At 35.1% G+C, this 16,689-nt stretch overlaps 1 protein-coding gene across 3 annotated transcripts in view; it reads left to right on the forward strand.

The window, feature by feature from the left end:
• Positions 1–16,689, forward strand: part of SYT14 (synaptotagmin 14) — a 61,434-nt gene that overhangs the window by 25,071 nt on the left and 19,674 nt on the right. For all 3 annotated transcript variants that reach the window (XM_074168217.1, XM_074168216.1, XM_074168215.1), the window contains exons 3-4: positions 9,788–10,056; positions 12,029–12,478. In XM_074168217.1, the coding sequence (XP_074024318.1) occupies positions 9,788–10,056; positions 12,029–12,478 (719 nt within the window). The remainder of the gene's footprint in view (positions 1–9,787; positions 10,057–12,028; positions 12,479–16,689) is intronic.

Raw genomic sequence — 16,689 nt, forward strand, 5'->3', positions numbered from 1 at the left:
GTTCCTCTCCTACTGTTTGTTGAGGGCTAAAGCATCGTTCTGTAGACCTTGTGAGCCCTCTGTATGCAATATGCAGTTTGGCCGCTGCTCTCTCATCCTCATAAGTTCTTGCATAGCTCTTATGACCAGTGCTATGGCTGGATGAAAGTATCCTCACCAGTCAGACTCATATTCAGGTAGTCCTGTCAAAATCCTGAGAAAATCACCTGTTTTGTGAATTGTACGACAACTATGGAAATGGCAACTTATATTACATACAGGCCTAGTAAAGCAGCTCGTCTGTGACAGTGGGAGGTCTCAGAAGCGCCGCAAAGAAGTGCAAGAAATTTAGTTTTGAGAAATTATGTTTCTTTATGCCTGGAGAAACTTGTTTGAGGCCTTGCTGGAGTGAGTGGAACAGACCGACATGCTCCCTGCTGCTTAATCCATGCCTTTTCTGTGAATTCTTAGCCCTCTTACTGGGTGTGTGAAGGAAAGATGCCTTGGTTTTGAAGCATATCCACTTCCGGTGATTTTACGGTGCTTATTTTGCCTTTCTTTTTCTGGACAGTTGGCCCCAAAGTGGTACTAGTGCTGTTATTCCTAAGCATGCTTTCCACAGGCACTATGGTTTTAGCTAAAACAGCTAAAATGTTTTAGAGGAGTTCTTGAGCATATATAGACAATTTTCTTCTGTTGTTGACCTGTTACGTACTCCTGTAAATTCAGATTGTCCTTGATTTTTCTGGGTTCTAGTTGCTTTTTATTTGGTAAAGTTATGAGACCTGTTTCAAAAGCAAAATAATCTGAATTTTCTAGAATCCTTTTTAAAGGAAGACTCTAATATACTGCAGGAAATAGAGTCTGTTTTACTAAAGCAAGTCACTGAGCCAGCGTGTCAAAGAAAGAAGGGGGAAAGTGCCTGAATAGATAAGAGAGATCAAGATCCTTTGGATCTCAGGATCTGAATAAATAATTACCACCATCTCCCCACTCAAAAGGAAAAATAATAACAAATCTAAAATAAAAATATAAAAATAAATACTTATTCTGGGAAATGTCTTGCCTCTCCTGTGATGTAACTCGCTGTGTTCGCTAGGTTGTGCATATTTTCACCTACAAATATGGATATTCCCACCCATCAGACATCACTGATTTCTCTTTTATCTCTTTGCTCTGTTGACATTACTTTTTTCTCAGATCTGAACTACTTTTTTGCCTGTCATGTGTTGTTTTATTTTCCCCATTCTTTCACCTTTCTTCCTCTGTCATTTTTTCTTTGTTATTTTAGCTGTTTGTAATTTTTCATTCCTGTTTGCATCTTGTGTTCTTTATTCCTCTTTGCTCTTTTTCTTGTTTTCTATACAGATCTACTAAACTTCTCTCCCTTTATTTCTTTTCTTTGTTCATTTACCAACAACCTATCACTTTTTTCTGAATCATTGCACCTATGTTCTCCTTTTGCCTTTTATTTTTTTCTTCTTCTTCTCTTTACTTTTTTCCCCACCCTAACGTTGTATTTTTGTTTTCTCTTCCTTCTCTTCCACTGCAGAGCTGATGATAATGGAAAATTCTGTGGGGGTATATCTCTTAAGAAGCTAGTGTCTTGGAGGTTTCCATGTTGGTGGTGGTACACAATGCAGGTGAATTTTAGATTAATAATAATTTACAAGGCTTGAAGTAAAAATAAAGAAAAATAAACCCCAGAAAAAATAGCTAGGGTACTAGTCTTAAAAGACTTGGTTTCAGTTCTACACTTCAGTGGAAGCTTTCTGTGATTATGAGCACTTCTGAGGTAGATTCACAGCAATCTTTACTACCTCTTATTTAAACCTGTACTTTAATTCTCCATCTGTAAAATGCCAAACACATTAAGTTCTACTATTATAGTAGTACTATTATTCACCATAATATGTATTTCACTTATATATATTAACAGTTACAAGCTACCCAATTTGGGATCATATAAATATCTTAAGAAGATGGGCAGATAACTTAACTCATGCCCTACTGAAATGGTTCATGCAGAATCATTGTAGTGCTGCTCTGTGTTAGTGACTCACTCCAACACAGTATCCTTTGCGCTCAAAATTGCTATGAAAGTAAGACAAAGGAATCAAAGCAAGCTTTGCGTTCCTATTCTGGAAGCAGTTCTTGATGGAAAATGTCTTTCCTTGTTCTTTTTCACCAGTTAGGGTAGTAACAAATAGGGAGCTAAAATACTAGGGAAACTTACACAATTTCTTGAAAAAAAATTACAAAATGCAGTTTTTAAGAAGCTGTGAAGTTATTGCATTCTAAGTTGCAGAAGGAGTTCTCACTAAAGGAAATAGTTGTATTTTATTTAAAATAAAAGCATGGGGAAAAGAACGATGAATTCTGGTAACGAAGGAACATGTTTAAGTGCACCATATACTGCTGAATGGATCTTGTTTATATCATCAAATGAATAATTATTGAGATCTTAGAGGGGGTTCTGTATCACTTAGAGAACTTTGCATTCTTTTTTCGTCAAATAAAAAAATGAGCATGCCTGAAATGAGCTGCAAAAATATTAAGATGTTCGAGAAAATGATACACATAACACATTAACCTTGCTTTCTAATCACACTTTCTTATGTCATTTGAGACCAAATACAACAAGAGCAGGAACATTACAGGAATATTAGCTGTGTGTTACAGTACTGGGAATTGATTTTAGGCCTCAGCGGGATCTTTTTCACCTTTTCAGCACTTTATCCTGCTGCTCGACTCCTGTTCTTAAAACTGCAGCTGTAGTGGTATTAAACTGGACTGGAATTTGAACTGTAATATAAAGTGAAAATTGCACTCAAATGAAGTATAGCAATGACAGGAAAATATTTTCTCAGCATGCATCCAGCTGCTATGGTCCAGAGGTATGAAGGGATGCTAGTGTGCACACACTGGTCAGAAACAGGGATTCTCAGAGGCCTGAAATGGTTTACAGTGGGTGGAGTTTTCAAAGCTTTTAGCTGCTAAGCTCTGAATTTTTGTTAAGCATCCGTAAATGCTGGTGAGATGGCTGAATTTGGGGGAATTTTCACAGAGATGGTAAAAGGCATTTCCTTGTCACCAAGACACTCTTAAGATTTCAAAGGTGGCTGTCAATCACTTTCACCAAGCAGGACTTCTAGTGTATTTTTAAAAAGGGGGAAAAAGAAAAAGTAGGATTCTATTGATTTATTTAACTTACTATCTTTTTGGAAGTGGTATTTTTCTAACAATTTCGAAACTTGGAAAAAAATAAACAGTGAACAGAGATGCAAAAGAATAACTGGTCATTTATGAAGTTAGTCAACATAGTGATCTGAAAAGTAGTGTAAAGGAAAGAAGTGGCTGCTTATAAAAACAGTAAAAGTGAAACCATCATCTAAATGGAACTGAAAATAAGTTTTTCTACCTAAGAATCTGAGTGAACATACTTAGCACAAATGCTTTATCTAAGGAAATATAATTATGGAAATGAAGGCAAACAATTTTACAATTTCACTTCTTAAAGATCACAGTTTCCAAAAAGCTTTAGAGCTGGATGTAGTCTCAGAAGAGTTTTTGAAGTGTCCCTTAAAAGTAAAGTAAAAAGAAAGCAAGAAAAAGGTATTTCTGGAAAGCTTGATTTATTGGTATTTGCATCAATAAAAGATTAAAATATTGAATGAATAGATTTAAGCAGTATTTAGATTTCTTTTGGTCTGGAAAGTATAAATTTCTTTTGGTCTGGAAAGTATAAATACAGAACTAGGTAGCAGAACTCCTTCCTATTCAAATGAGTAGAAATACTGTATAAGGAATCAGAGAATGATACTTTAATTGAAAGAAAATGAATTCAAGAGATGCTAATGTATAATTTTCATTGAAAGACGACCAAAATATTTGGGAAGGAAACAAAAGAATGTCTTTGACAGTTAGTTCACTATAATGCTTTAATAATGTATTTGTGGTTTAAATGTTCTAATTTGGGCTAATTTGGGAAAGAGAAAGCTTGGAATTTTTCACCAGTGCAGCGCTGTTCTGCATTGCTCTGTAAAACAGAACGATAAATTCTTAGAAATCAGAAGTGCTCTAATAAATGCAGAAAAGAGCATATTTCTTTTGTCAGCAAATGAAGCCAAGCTGTAGTTCCTCAGGCTCATGATGTAAACAGGCAAATAATAACAATAAAAAGCTTTAAGGACTGGACGTAGAGATAATTCAGTAATTTTGGTTTAGTTTTATTAAAAAACAAGAGAGATTCTTTTTATTGTATGAATGACCAATTGAATTAGCCTTAGAAGATGAGGAAAATGCAGTGCTAAGACTTTCACGTGACATCAGATGTAAATGGTAGAAGCACTATTTGATTTCTACAAGTCTGGGATTAAAGTCATAGTGTGTGGAGTTTTCTAAATATTAGGAAACAAAGGAGAACTATTTTTTTTACTAAAAAAACCCAACCAACAAACAGATATGATTACTTTTCTTGTTTACTGGTGAATTGCTTAATGTAGAAGATAGTTGAACTGTGAATAAAAGTCTAAAATCTGGCAAATGTAAAAAGAAATCTGATAAAAGATTCTTTTTCTGTTGTCCATAATGACCCCCTAACACTCCTGTATTCCCCTTTCTTCGTTAAACAAGACACATGCCATAACTCTTTTAGAAAAGAAATAGAATAATGCCAAGATAATTTGTTTTATTGTGAAATAAGTTTTTTTTCTGCATAAAGATGCATCTAAGCTTTTCATTTTAAAGGAAGTAGAGCCCAGAGGTTTCATTCAATATTTAATGTTTATATTTTATACTCCTTGTAATATGGGGTAATTCAGTCAACGTAATATTTTTGGATGGTAGAAAAGTTCAAACATGAAAATTCCATTTGGACTGTCTGTGCTGCATATCAGAAATCTCTAAGGGTATTTAATCATTCAGAATAAGAAAGGTTTCTTTAATTTTTAAACAAGTATTTCATTTTATGTTTTATTTAAATTGTCTTAACATTTACATAGAACCCCTTGAAGGCTTGAAAACTTGAAATTTATGTTAGATTAAAAAAATAAAAAATTATGAAGCATAGTGTATGTGGAGATATATTAGAGGAAGAAAAGGTACTGTTTGAGTATGAACATACTCTGATAATTACAAAATATGACTTGCAAAAATTATTAATTTATATAGTGATTATTTGTTTTAAAGGAACTAGAAACCAGATTCCCAAAGAAGTTTTGCGCTAATGCTGCCTCCCACAATAGTATGAATATTTAAAGAAGTAATATATCTGAGGAACTCCAAGTTGCAAAAGTGTACTTAATTACTGCTTATGAGACAGGGAATTAAAACCACTCTGATAGTTTCTTTTCCCATATGTTAAGAGATGGATATTCATGGAAGTACTCAGGAAATATGGGCTAAGATAGCTAGGTTTGTACTACTGCTGTCAATCTTTGGGAAAATTAATTAAGATAGTAAAGTCTAAACATTGTAAACATGGAAAGGAACATCACCAGCTTCATGGTGAAATGTTGTACAGCCAAATGTGGTCCACTAGGGACCAGGACAGAGAGGAGGAATGAGGAGCACTGAGAGTAGAAAATTCAAATTGTAACTGAAAACCTAAAGAAAAAGCATTTCTTATAGTAAATTCATGTATCTTTAGGCTATGATTCCATTCCAAAAAATGACTGAAAAAGTTTGTGTATTTTCTCATAGTTACCAATTGTATATTACTGGAATACTCATTTTGGCCATGGTTGCTGTGTGAGCTTTTACTGAGAGTCCCTTGAAGTTGATGGCAAGAATATGTATCATCGTCCCTCGGCTTTCAGTCAGTGCCCAGAACAGGGACTTCTGAAAGCAGATTAATCTTCATTGTTTAACAAACAGTACTGAAAGGAAGATATTTATTTACTTCTGGCTTAATGTGCTAGTGACAGTTTACATGCTGTAATTTCTGAGTGTACCTGCAAAATGCTAATCTTATTGAGTTTGTAAGGTATTTCGCTTATAGTTCTGGTTTCTTCAGCTGTTGAGCAAGGACTTTACTATTACCACTGTGTGAGTGTTTTCCTAGCTCACTAAAGAAGGATGAAATTATTTTTTAACCTTTAAAAGATAGATTATTTAAATCTGCCTATTGACAGTAATACACTGTATTCTCAATTTAGAGTTTACTAAATATTTATTACTCGACAACTTTGTTTCACTCATGAGAATGCAAAGTTATTTCACGTATTTTGGGTGGAAAATTATATGGGGGGGGGGGTGTCTTCATCCTGCTAACTTTCTTTTGTCTTTCCTCTGTTGTGGCATTTTCTGGCTGGTACGAACCTCAGGCTAAACCTGATTTGTTTTCTCTTTGATTATTCCTTTCTTCCAGGTTTGGGGTATATGTTGGCAGTGTTTCAGTCTGTCTAGTCCAAAATGGTATGGTAATTTAATATGATTTATTACATTGGAGGAATTGGCAAAATTTATTTTCTATCTGGTTTGAGAGCAGAAAGTTTCTTGTAAAGCTTACATAGAAACAATGCAACAATTGATTTTAGATTTTCATTGTAAACATTTGCTTGTTAAGAGTAACTTTCACAGATGTTATTAGCGATGTTCAGTGGTCTTTGGAAGGTATTCTTTGGCTTTCGACAGTATACAAGTATGCATGAGGGTAACTCTGTAAATTTACACCTTAAATAACAGATAGGAGGTTTGTTATAGAGAGTGGTTTTATATGTAGTTAGTTGTTACTTCTATGTAATTTTTAAGGAAAATACCCAGTATCAGATATTTAGTCTTGCTGTATTCACTTCTGGCTGTGATGTCATGTCTTTGATACCATCAGTCATTAGAATTTCTTAATGTAATTCAAATTTGCAGGATTTTCAGAGAGCCATAACGTGAAATGATCATTTTATTGCATCATTTACTGTTGAGAGGGGGAAATTAATTTAAAATGAGACATTTTCACTTTAAAAATTCATTTGAAAACTTTGATATCTTTTTATGTAGAGAAACCTGTTGTTCACAACCAGTTTATGCCTATGTAGACATAGATGTCCTTAGATTTTTAAACCTGGATATTTGTTTTAAAAATTTACATGATATTTCTCTTTTTTAAACTAAACTTTCAGAAAGAAATTGTTAAAACCAGTCCCAGTGTTTCAGCTTTTTCTGAGATTTTTTGAATCACAGCTGGTTAATAAGGGTTTTCTTCACTTCTTTCCCGCCTACATTAAGAGTACCTTTTCTGTCACACAGACTGTGCAGTTTTCCCATAGGGACATATAATGGAGTTCATCAAAGTGAAAAAAGTGAGTCACACAGTCATTTATTTACTCATGTAAGACAATAATGGTGTTGATAGTTACCCGGACATGCCTTTAATTTCTTTAGATTGTGGAAAAGCTGGGAGTTAAAAAGTCCTTGCAGACTAGACTACAAGTGAAAAGAAAGAAATTAAGTCATAGCTGCATGGTGGTTACTGTCTCATTTAAGGCTGTTTGTTGTCTTTTAGCATCAGTGAGCAGAAATGTTGTTGCTCTAAATTTGCTAGAATATTTAATCATGTACGTTATAAAAAGGAAATCTTGTTTCTATGGTATAGAGAGTCAAAGGATATTTGTGATTATTTTATTATGATTAAAATATCAGTTTAGATTCTAAAATTGTCTGTGTTATTTCATGGGCACAAGTTATCTAATATTAAAAGAAAAAAAAAGTGCTTTCCCAGATCTCTCCATGTTTTGCAAACAAAGCTTTCTCACTATTCCTGCATGGAGATTTCAAGATTCTAACTGTCCCACTTAATTCTGTTTCATATGTAAGGTTTTATGTGTATCTGCTGGACTGATGACTACTTTTCAAGTATCGGATTCCCTCCCTGCTCTGTTTTCCTTTCCAATCCTGTGGGACTGGAGTTTCAAGAATTAGTGACACTGGGCTAACAGCAGAGAACCTTTTGCATGAGTGCTGTAAGAGTAACTTGGAATCGCTCTGAGTGGTAGACTGGCTCCAGTGGGTTTATCAGAGAAGAGAGGATTCCTGACAGTGGTATCATCTGGTAGGAGTGCTTTGTGGTGTTTTAATTACTCATTTGCCTTACCTAAAGCTAAGAGGAGTTCCTAAGCTATGCTAAGCGAAGAGCCCTACATTACCCAATTATCTTTGAGGCTTTTGTGCAGTAGATATGCTCCATAATGAGCTGGCCTGTCCCTGTCCTTCAGTTGCCCAGCTTTGGGGATCTGCAATTCATATGGGCTCCCTTCTGGGTTTTTCTTCCTATGGACGGTGTGCACCAAACCAACGGTGGTGGTTTGGGCTTACATCAAATGCCAAAAGCTGTGAAATGTTCCTGCATACCACAGTCAGATCCAGCCCACACCTCCAAAGGCAGGGAGAACAAAAGGGAGCCTTTCACAAATACTATTTCCCAAGAGAGCCATGTTACTGTGTCTTCAGCCTTCTTGCATAAAGTGTAACTCTCATGAATACTCTGTTGATGTGATAAGTTGAACAACTGGTAATTACCTCAGAAGCAGTTAAAAGGCTGACGTACTTGATGAGAATTTAGGACACAGGCAAGGCAATCCTGTATACAAAAATTTGATGATGAAAATAAAATGTACCACCATTGTCATGTGGGAAAGATCAGTTTCTTTCTTAGATGAATCTGAAATCAAAGCTTATATTCTAGTGTTAATGCTTTTGTTAACTTCCTTGTTAGATTTTTTTTGTGTGAGTGAAAGTGGTATGTCTGACACCAGAAAACATCGTTGCCTTGCAATTTTTGTGTGTAAGTTAATTCTACCTGTGAGGGGCATCGACATCTTCATTAAAGCTCTGCAAAGAATGTAAACAAAACATGATGTACAGGTTTTGCCTATCCTTGGTATTCCTTTCATTTCAGCTACTGCACACCTTGCTGTCTTTTCCTAACTCCAGTCAACTGTGTAATGCTGCATAGTAAAATATGAGATCAGAAACTGAAATGTAATTATTTTGAATTAACTATCTGTATCCATAGCCGTGCATCCTGTGTTTATTTTCTGAGGAAATGTATAACCACATTTCTATCCATCTAGTTAGTGTAAGTGAGAAGCAAAGATGGTCAGCATCAGGTATTCATCCCAAGTATAAGATTGCTCATGGTCCTTTTTCCATTGTCTTTAGTGACTGGACCTAGCATCTAACTTCTAGACACTGGGTATGTTCCCTTTAGCTGTCCTTAACAAGTAGTGAAGAGTCTGAGACACTGCTTCCCTTGTTAAATTCACCAGTGATCAGAGTTCATTTGTGTGAAAAGGCTTGTGTCTGCCTTTATTAGTGTCTTATTTGTCTTCAGAGTTTAATTTAATATTTCCCTGGGTGAGCAACAGTATGGGAGGTAATCAGAAGTTTGATATCATGGCTTTAGGGAGTTCATTTTGTTTCCTTAGTTGGTTTACATTCCACCTGTGCAGAATCTGACTTAAGATATCATAAGGTTTTTGCAAGGTAAGCATCCCTGAAATTCAAGCCTAGAATTTTTGTCATGTCATATTTGTGCTATATTTATTTATTTATGGTTTACACAGTCCATTGTGACTATATATTTAATATTTTGCTTTTCCCCACACCTCTTTCATCTGAGAGATCATTTGTTTCCATTTTTAAACAAATATTTTTTGGTAGTATCTGTAATTTAATTTGAAATGTAAAGTAAAAAGAGATATTTGCAGATTTTTAAATACTCTGTCCAGAAATTTGGACTTACTGTTTTCCACAGAACTTTTTCAACTGTAAAAAATCAGAAAGTAAGTAAAGGATTTTCACTTATTCTCAGCAAACTGCATTCAGAGGATGAGAAGAACGCCTCCGCTAGATGAACTGCAGCCGCCTCCATACCAGGATGATAGTGGTTCTCCTCATCTTTCATGTACGCCTTCTGAAGTCGGAGACAGTAAATGTGAATTTTCCCAGTGTAGCAACAGTCCAAGGTGTTCATATAAGTGTCCAAGTGAGGGAAGCACGGGACACGAAATAGAAAGCTTTCATAACAAAGGATATGAAGAGGATGTACCAAGCGATAGCACAGCTGTCCTTAGTCCAGAGGTAAATGAAAACAGTTGAATGTTCTGAAGTGTCATGCAGTGCAACCTTTTGGAAGATATTTTTTTTCCTAAAGATCAATGTATAGGTATATAAACACTAATATTGCAGCTCATTCATTAAAAAGAAAAGTTAGTTTGTTAGAAAATATTACAATAGGATATCAGATTGTTCTTTATAGTTATCTTTATGGCATCTTAACTTTCAAACAAGCTCCCAGGAAGAGTGATTCATTTTTTTTAAACAAGTCAGAAAACTTCATCACATGATAAGGACTGTAGTCAAAGTTCTTTTTCTCCCACATAGTTTTTCAAACAACTCAATTAAAAAAAACCCATAAACAACTGTTAACACTTTTCAGACTTAACACCCTATAATGTAAAATGTCTTTTATGAAAAAAAATTATTACAAAGAATTTTTTTACATTGTTGGTGGTAGTATAGAGATTTATTCCATTTAATTTTTTTTTCCCTGCTGTAAACTGTAATGATATATATTTATTTTTACTATGAAGAAGTAATATTTTCTCACATATATGTCCTTGAAATTACTTTAACAACCAGTTACTGCACTGACATCTATGGATAAGTCCACATTAGTCGTGTCATGTGCAGAAGATGCTCTTTTTGATACAAATTTGTGTTTTGTCTCTATCTGAAGTTTTGAAGTGGATATTAGGGACCACTCCTGATGTGCCAAGAGCTGTTCCTTTCTTAGTAGACCTCTTGGTAAGTTGATGTTGCATGCCTGGGGTGTTGGTGCAACATCTGGAAGGCCCACCTGGTATGTGAATGCAAGGTTCTCCAGTAGCTATCTGTCTAGACATATTTGATGATCAGCTGGGACCACAGTCTGTGTGAACTTCATTGCTGGTAAAGACACAGTGTGTGCATATGGTCCTTGAACCCTAACAGATTGCAGCAAACCTAATCCTAGTTGTTCCCGCTTTGTGTCACACCAGTCATTAATGTAAGCATACACAATAAGAAGTGAGAATACTGCCAACTTTTTTTATAGCCACTCAACAACTTGAAGAATGAAGCTTTCAGAGGAATGAATTCCCACAGCTTATGTAGCAATCAGTTTAAAATAAGAACATGATGGTTTTTTAATCCAAAAGGCTTTATTGTGGCATCTATTCATTTACATGAATGAGTCTATCTTTGATAATATGAAAGTGCACAGGAAATACATCTGTTTTACCTACTTGGAATAACTTATTATATGAACAGTAGGTTGACCTGTATTTGTAAATATTTCATGTTTCAATATCACTGTCAAACTAGCTGTTTCAAAAATATAGAGGATCAATATTTTGTCCAAAATTTTTAGTGGCAATAAACAATTTTTAAATTAAGTTTAAAATACAGTTTTAGGAATGATGCCATTTACAGATTGTTCAGAAAGTGTGTTCAAAACAGACACATCTTACACTGTTATAGTAAAATTATGTTAATAAGCTACAATAATTTTTGGCACATTTATAGGACCCTTGTGCACTGCAACGAGAGTCTAGATACACTCTGCAAGGAGGTGTATTCTTTGCTGGCATCTCACTGTCCTCTCAATCACTACCCGGCTCTTTAAAGCAGTATAGTAATATCTTAACTTAAAAATGTGTGTGTACTTGCACTGAAACAAGGTGGTTCTATCTCGTAACAAGTGTGTACAGATTTTAACATGTGGGGCACAGAAGAAGAGATCATAAATACAGCTTAATTTAATCTGAGCTCTGTCTGATTGGCTCCTGGGTTTTGGCAGTAATGCCCAGGTAAAGTCTTTTGATTTCTTTTTCGCTGCTAGTCAGCCATCTCCTCAGGCTTTTGGTGTTTAATTACCTTGTTTATGAAATGAACAAAAAGATCATAGTCACTTCATACTACTTAGAGAAAGCCATCTATTTCCACACTAGATTTAATAATAGAATACATTAAATAAATAAATAAAAAGCTGCTTTTTCTTCTTCTTTTTCAGGATATGTCAGCTCGAGGATCATCTTCACAGCTTCCTAAACCTTTTGATCCTGAGCCAGTAGCTAAATATGGCACACTGGATGTGACTTTTGACTATGACTCACAGGAACAGAAGCTTTTGGTGACAGTGACAGCTGTCACAGACATTCCCACATACAGCAGGACAGGTGGAAGCTCATGGCAAGTACACCTAGTTCTTCTCCCTATAAAGAAGCAGAGAGCAAAAACCAGCATCCAGCGCGGACCGTGCCCTGTCTTCACAGAGACATTCAAATTTAATCATGTTGAGTCTGAGATGATTGGGAATTATGCAGTTCGCTTTAGACTGTACAGCGTACGTCGCATGAAAAAAGAGAGGATTGTGGGAGAAAAGATTTTTTACTTAACAAAATTGAATCTTCAAGGGAAGATGTCAGTGCCAGTGATACTGGAACCTTCTTACAGTCCATCTGTGAGTATTAAATGAGGCAGAATAAGAATGCAGTGATATACAGTGTCCTGAATTTTGTAAGAATAGTGTCTGTATTTATAGACTCATCACATCCACTCGATTTTTTTCAACAGTCATAGCACCATATTAGCACAACAATTTTCTTAGAGTTTCTTAAGTACATTCACTTTCCACCTGCAAAAGGTGCCCATTTTTTTCCTTTTAATTACTTAAAAATTTCCAGTCTATAAATAGGGATATAGTCATAAATATATGTAGATTTGTATACATGCAAATACATATATATATTTACTAGTATAATCTTTACTCTGCTACCCACAGCATTTCAGTTAAAAAAAAAAGGAGGGGAGGAAAAAAAAAAGCTATACTAGTGAGTGCCTTCCATCTGTTACAATTAAATCTTGGTTGCAATAGGTATTTTCCTTTCAAGAAAGAAAGATAGAGAAGAGGAATTCTGAGAGCACAAACCCATTTTTAATAACTTCTGCTTAGAGCCTTGTAAATAATTGATTTCTGGTTCAGTCTGAAGTGAAAAATAGTGTGAAAAGTAGTTCAAACTGAACAGGATTTTTGTTTGCTGAAAAAAAAATCCTACCTATCTGATGGACAAAGTTTTTTGTCCCCCCAAATAATTAAAATATTTTTAATACAGCAAAGCAATGCTAATTAAGGGTAAACTTCTGTATCGCTATCAAAAAACATAGGAGATCACTGTATGGGCAGTGATCAGTATCTCCTTTTTCTTTTTTGTGAGTATGTCAGTATCCTTTTGTCCAGAAAGGGAGTTGTGGCCAGGGCTTCCTAGACTAGAAGTGCTTGAATGTTCATTGCTTAAGAACTGTGTATGTGGTAAATAATTGACTTCTTGGTGAAGAGAATGTGATTTCCAATGGCATCCTTATTTGGGTATTGTGTGTGTTTTGTGGTTTTTTTAAACTGTCAATAAAAGAAAGAGAAAGTAAGAAGGGAAATAAAGGAAAAGGTTTTTTTCAGGTGAAACGATGCGGTTGATTTGTTCTGCATTTTCTAAACCAGTTTGGATTAATTGAAATGGCATTTCTGTTGAACATGAGTATTAAAAAAAAAATACTCAAAATAAAATGTCACTGTATTTAATGACTAAAAATATATTAAGTAGAATTAGTAAAAAGTGAGACTAAAACTTGGATCTGATAGACCATCAACTGACAATAGCACAGCTTTTTTATGATTCCTTAAGAAGTACCAATCAGTCTATTCCAAGGATGAAGCAGTTCGCTTACCTAGCGTGAACTTTCCTAATGCAGACTTTTCTAGTTTCACAGGTAGGAAAAAAGCACCCCATGAAACAAAACATTGAATATTTTAAATGTATATTCCAGAAGGCTTCAAAGACAAGATTGTAATTTATTATCTGTGATGGTAAGGGATGCCATATCTGCATTTTACTCTCCTCATTATTATGTGTGGAAGGAACAAGAATAAGGAATATTGGTAGGAAGTGAAAGTATCTTCCAAAGTCTGTTGCTGTAATGGGGTTTAGGCAGATTTATCTTCGCCACCCTACCTGTTGCTGGAATGGAACTTCATAGTCTCGATAGCTTGAATGAGGATCCATGACTTTTTGGAACTTCGCAAATCAGTTTTCAAACCTTTGGAAATTCATTCACATCTGAGTTTATAGGTGTTTTTCTATTATTATTTATAGCCTGTATCATATTTTTTTAGTGAGTAGATCTATTACGGGATTTAACATATAGTTATTTTGCAGGAGTGTAAAAATTTATTGTGTTTTTAGGATGTATGACTGGAAGCAGCTTCCCGGGTCACTTGAGTTCAAGCCCTTGTTATTGCAGACAGCCAGGGCATCCTGATCACAGATTTCTGAATAGTCATCTGAAAATACCAGGTTGTTTCATTTCCAACCTGAATTTCTTCATGACCGATTTATAATGATTTGTTCTTATGGCAGCATGGTCCTTAAGCTTAATTAGTTCTTACCCTTCTCAGGTGTTTGCCTCTGGGTCTGTTTATGCACATTGGTCTTATTCCTTCTCAAGTGTCCTTTTGCTAGAACAAACCAACAAAATCTTTATGTCCAACTAATCATAAATGCCAGGCAGGAGTTATTTAACAGGAGAAGGTAAGTGTTGTTTCAGTTTGGAGAGATCCAGCTGTAATTATAAAATGCATGATAAAGTACATTGTAAATCCTGAATTAAATTTGCCTTGTTCGGTTGCAGAGTGTTTTGTTGCTGTGAAGTTGTTATATTTGACAGCTTTTTTACGAAGATATTTCTTGGACACATGACAGTTGCCCTATTTTTTTTCTTGCTTCTCATTATATGGATTTTATATCATAAATATACCTTCTGTCACTGAAACTTCCTAATCCACGGTAACATCTATGCTAATCTCTTCTACAGAAATGTATTTGTATTTTCTGTCTGTGCCTGATATTATATTAATGTATTTTATTAGCTACTCATCTGCCTTCTGATTGAATAAGAGGAGTTCATATCCTGTGAAGTTTAGTATTTTTTTCAGTTGTACCTTAAAGCTATTCACAAGGGAATATGGTTAAAGGTTGAGCAGCAAGTTCATCACCGTTGAAACATAGTGGCAGGCTCGTATGAGTGGGGCCTGCAACTCTCTCATTATTGTTAAAATGTGGACAGGTGCATGTCATGGTGAGTACATGATAGTAGTATGTTCCTTAAATAGGTTTCAAAGCTGCACATGGCTTCAAATTTACAAATTGATTCACAAACCATCTTCCTCACCCAAGATTTCACCCTGTTTCTCGCCTTCCTACGTTGCATATAGTGTCATGCATTAGCAGCTATTATCCACAGTACTGTTGCCATTTGCCTTTAACAGTTCTGTGTTGCTGCGATTCTCCCACATAACAGGGAATTCCTCACACAGTATCCTCAGCCCCCTTATTTATCGCACCCTTCCTTCCAAGTTCAGCGTAGGTTTGAGTGAGGAAGAAGCAACAGAACCAATATGGGCTAGCCAGAGTGCAGTTGTCGCTGTGCTCTGAGTCTGTCTCTTTCAGATTTTATAGAAAGTGGCCATTGCATCAAAAGCTAATAGCAGGGCTGTACGATGTGGTTTTGTCTGAGTATAGTTTGCTTAGGAAGACCTTTGTTGATCCTTTTAGAGAAATTTTCCTTTTAGTCTACAATGGTAGACAAATTTTTGTTCACCCGCTTTAGAGTTTGGAATCCATTGTGATGTTTTTTATTTTTCTTCAAGAAATCCCCATGGACCTGTTTTTAGTTGCTTTTCATTCTTCTCGCGCAAAGAAATTTTCCTGACAGTGAACAACAGCCTCCAGTATGATGTGATTATAAAAACATATAAGCAGTTTGAGTGAGATCTGTTTGGAAAAGATCAAAAAAACCAAGTGTAATCCTCTTCACCTTTCCATAGCTTGCTTTGTGATGTAGAAAAACAACAATCAATCATGTTTTAGATTTTTATGAATTGATTTTGGAAGTACAGTTTTGACAACTGAAACATACACTCTTTCTGCTAAGCAAATCTGGTAATCGTTCATTATGTACTGTCAATAACAAGTTATTTGCTGTGGACAATTACATTTATTTTTCTTTCTTGCTGTAACATTCTCTAACATATTGAACTCACAGATGTGATCCCTATAACAAAGAATAGATAGTGTAGGCATCCATATGTGCTTAAAGGATTATTTTGTGTATGTTTACTATAAATACCTAGTGTCCTAGAATTATTTTAATTGTAATTTTTTTTGCATTAAGGCATTTTTGCATGCAGTGTAGAAAAATGCTCACTCTTGCACATGCATGTGCGCGCTTTCTCCACTTTGAAGGTGATGGTTTATGCATAGTGCTTAAGGCATTTGTTCCATGTTGCCATTTGTGTGGCATATCTTTAGTATTCTTTCTAATGGATGTTTATTGTTTTATAAACTCAGGAAAAAAAGCTTTCAGTGTGGCATTTCTTTCTTGTGAGTTCTTGGCCATTATAGATTTGAGCTTTCAGGTTTTGTGCAAATCCTAGTATTTTAGGCCTATTGATGTTCTTATGGCATGGTCTATTGAGGATTGTATTGGGAAGGCTAAAGACTCAAATTCATATGTATAAACAAATCTTTACTAAATTAGCTACCAGTACTATACTTTCAAACAGCTAATGAATAATACTTGTCTAGAGGGGAAAAAAAAAAATAATATTTTGCTCATAGT

This window comes from Numenius arquata, chromosome 2 (assembly GCF_964106895.1).
Source record: "Numenius arquata chromosome 2, bNumArq3.hap1.1, whole genome shotgun sequence".
Classification (NCBI taxonomy): Eukaryota; Metazoa; Chordata; class Aves; order Charadriiformes; family Scolopacidae; genus Numenius; species Numenius arquata.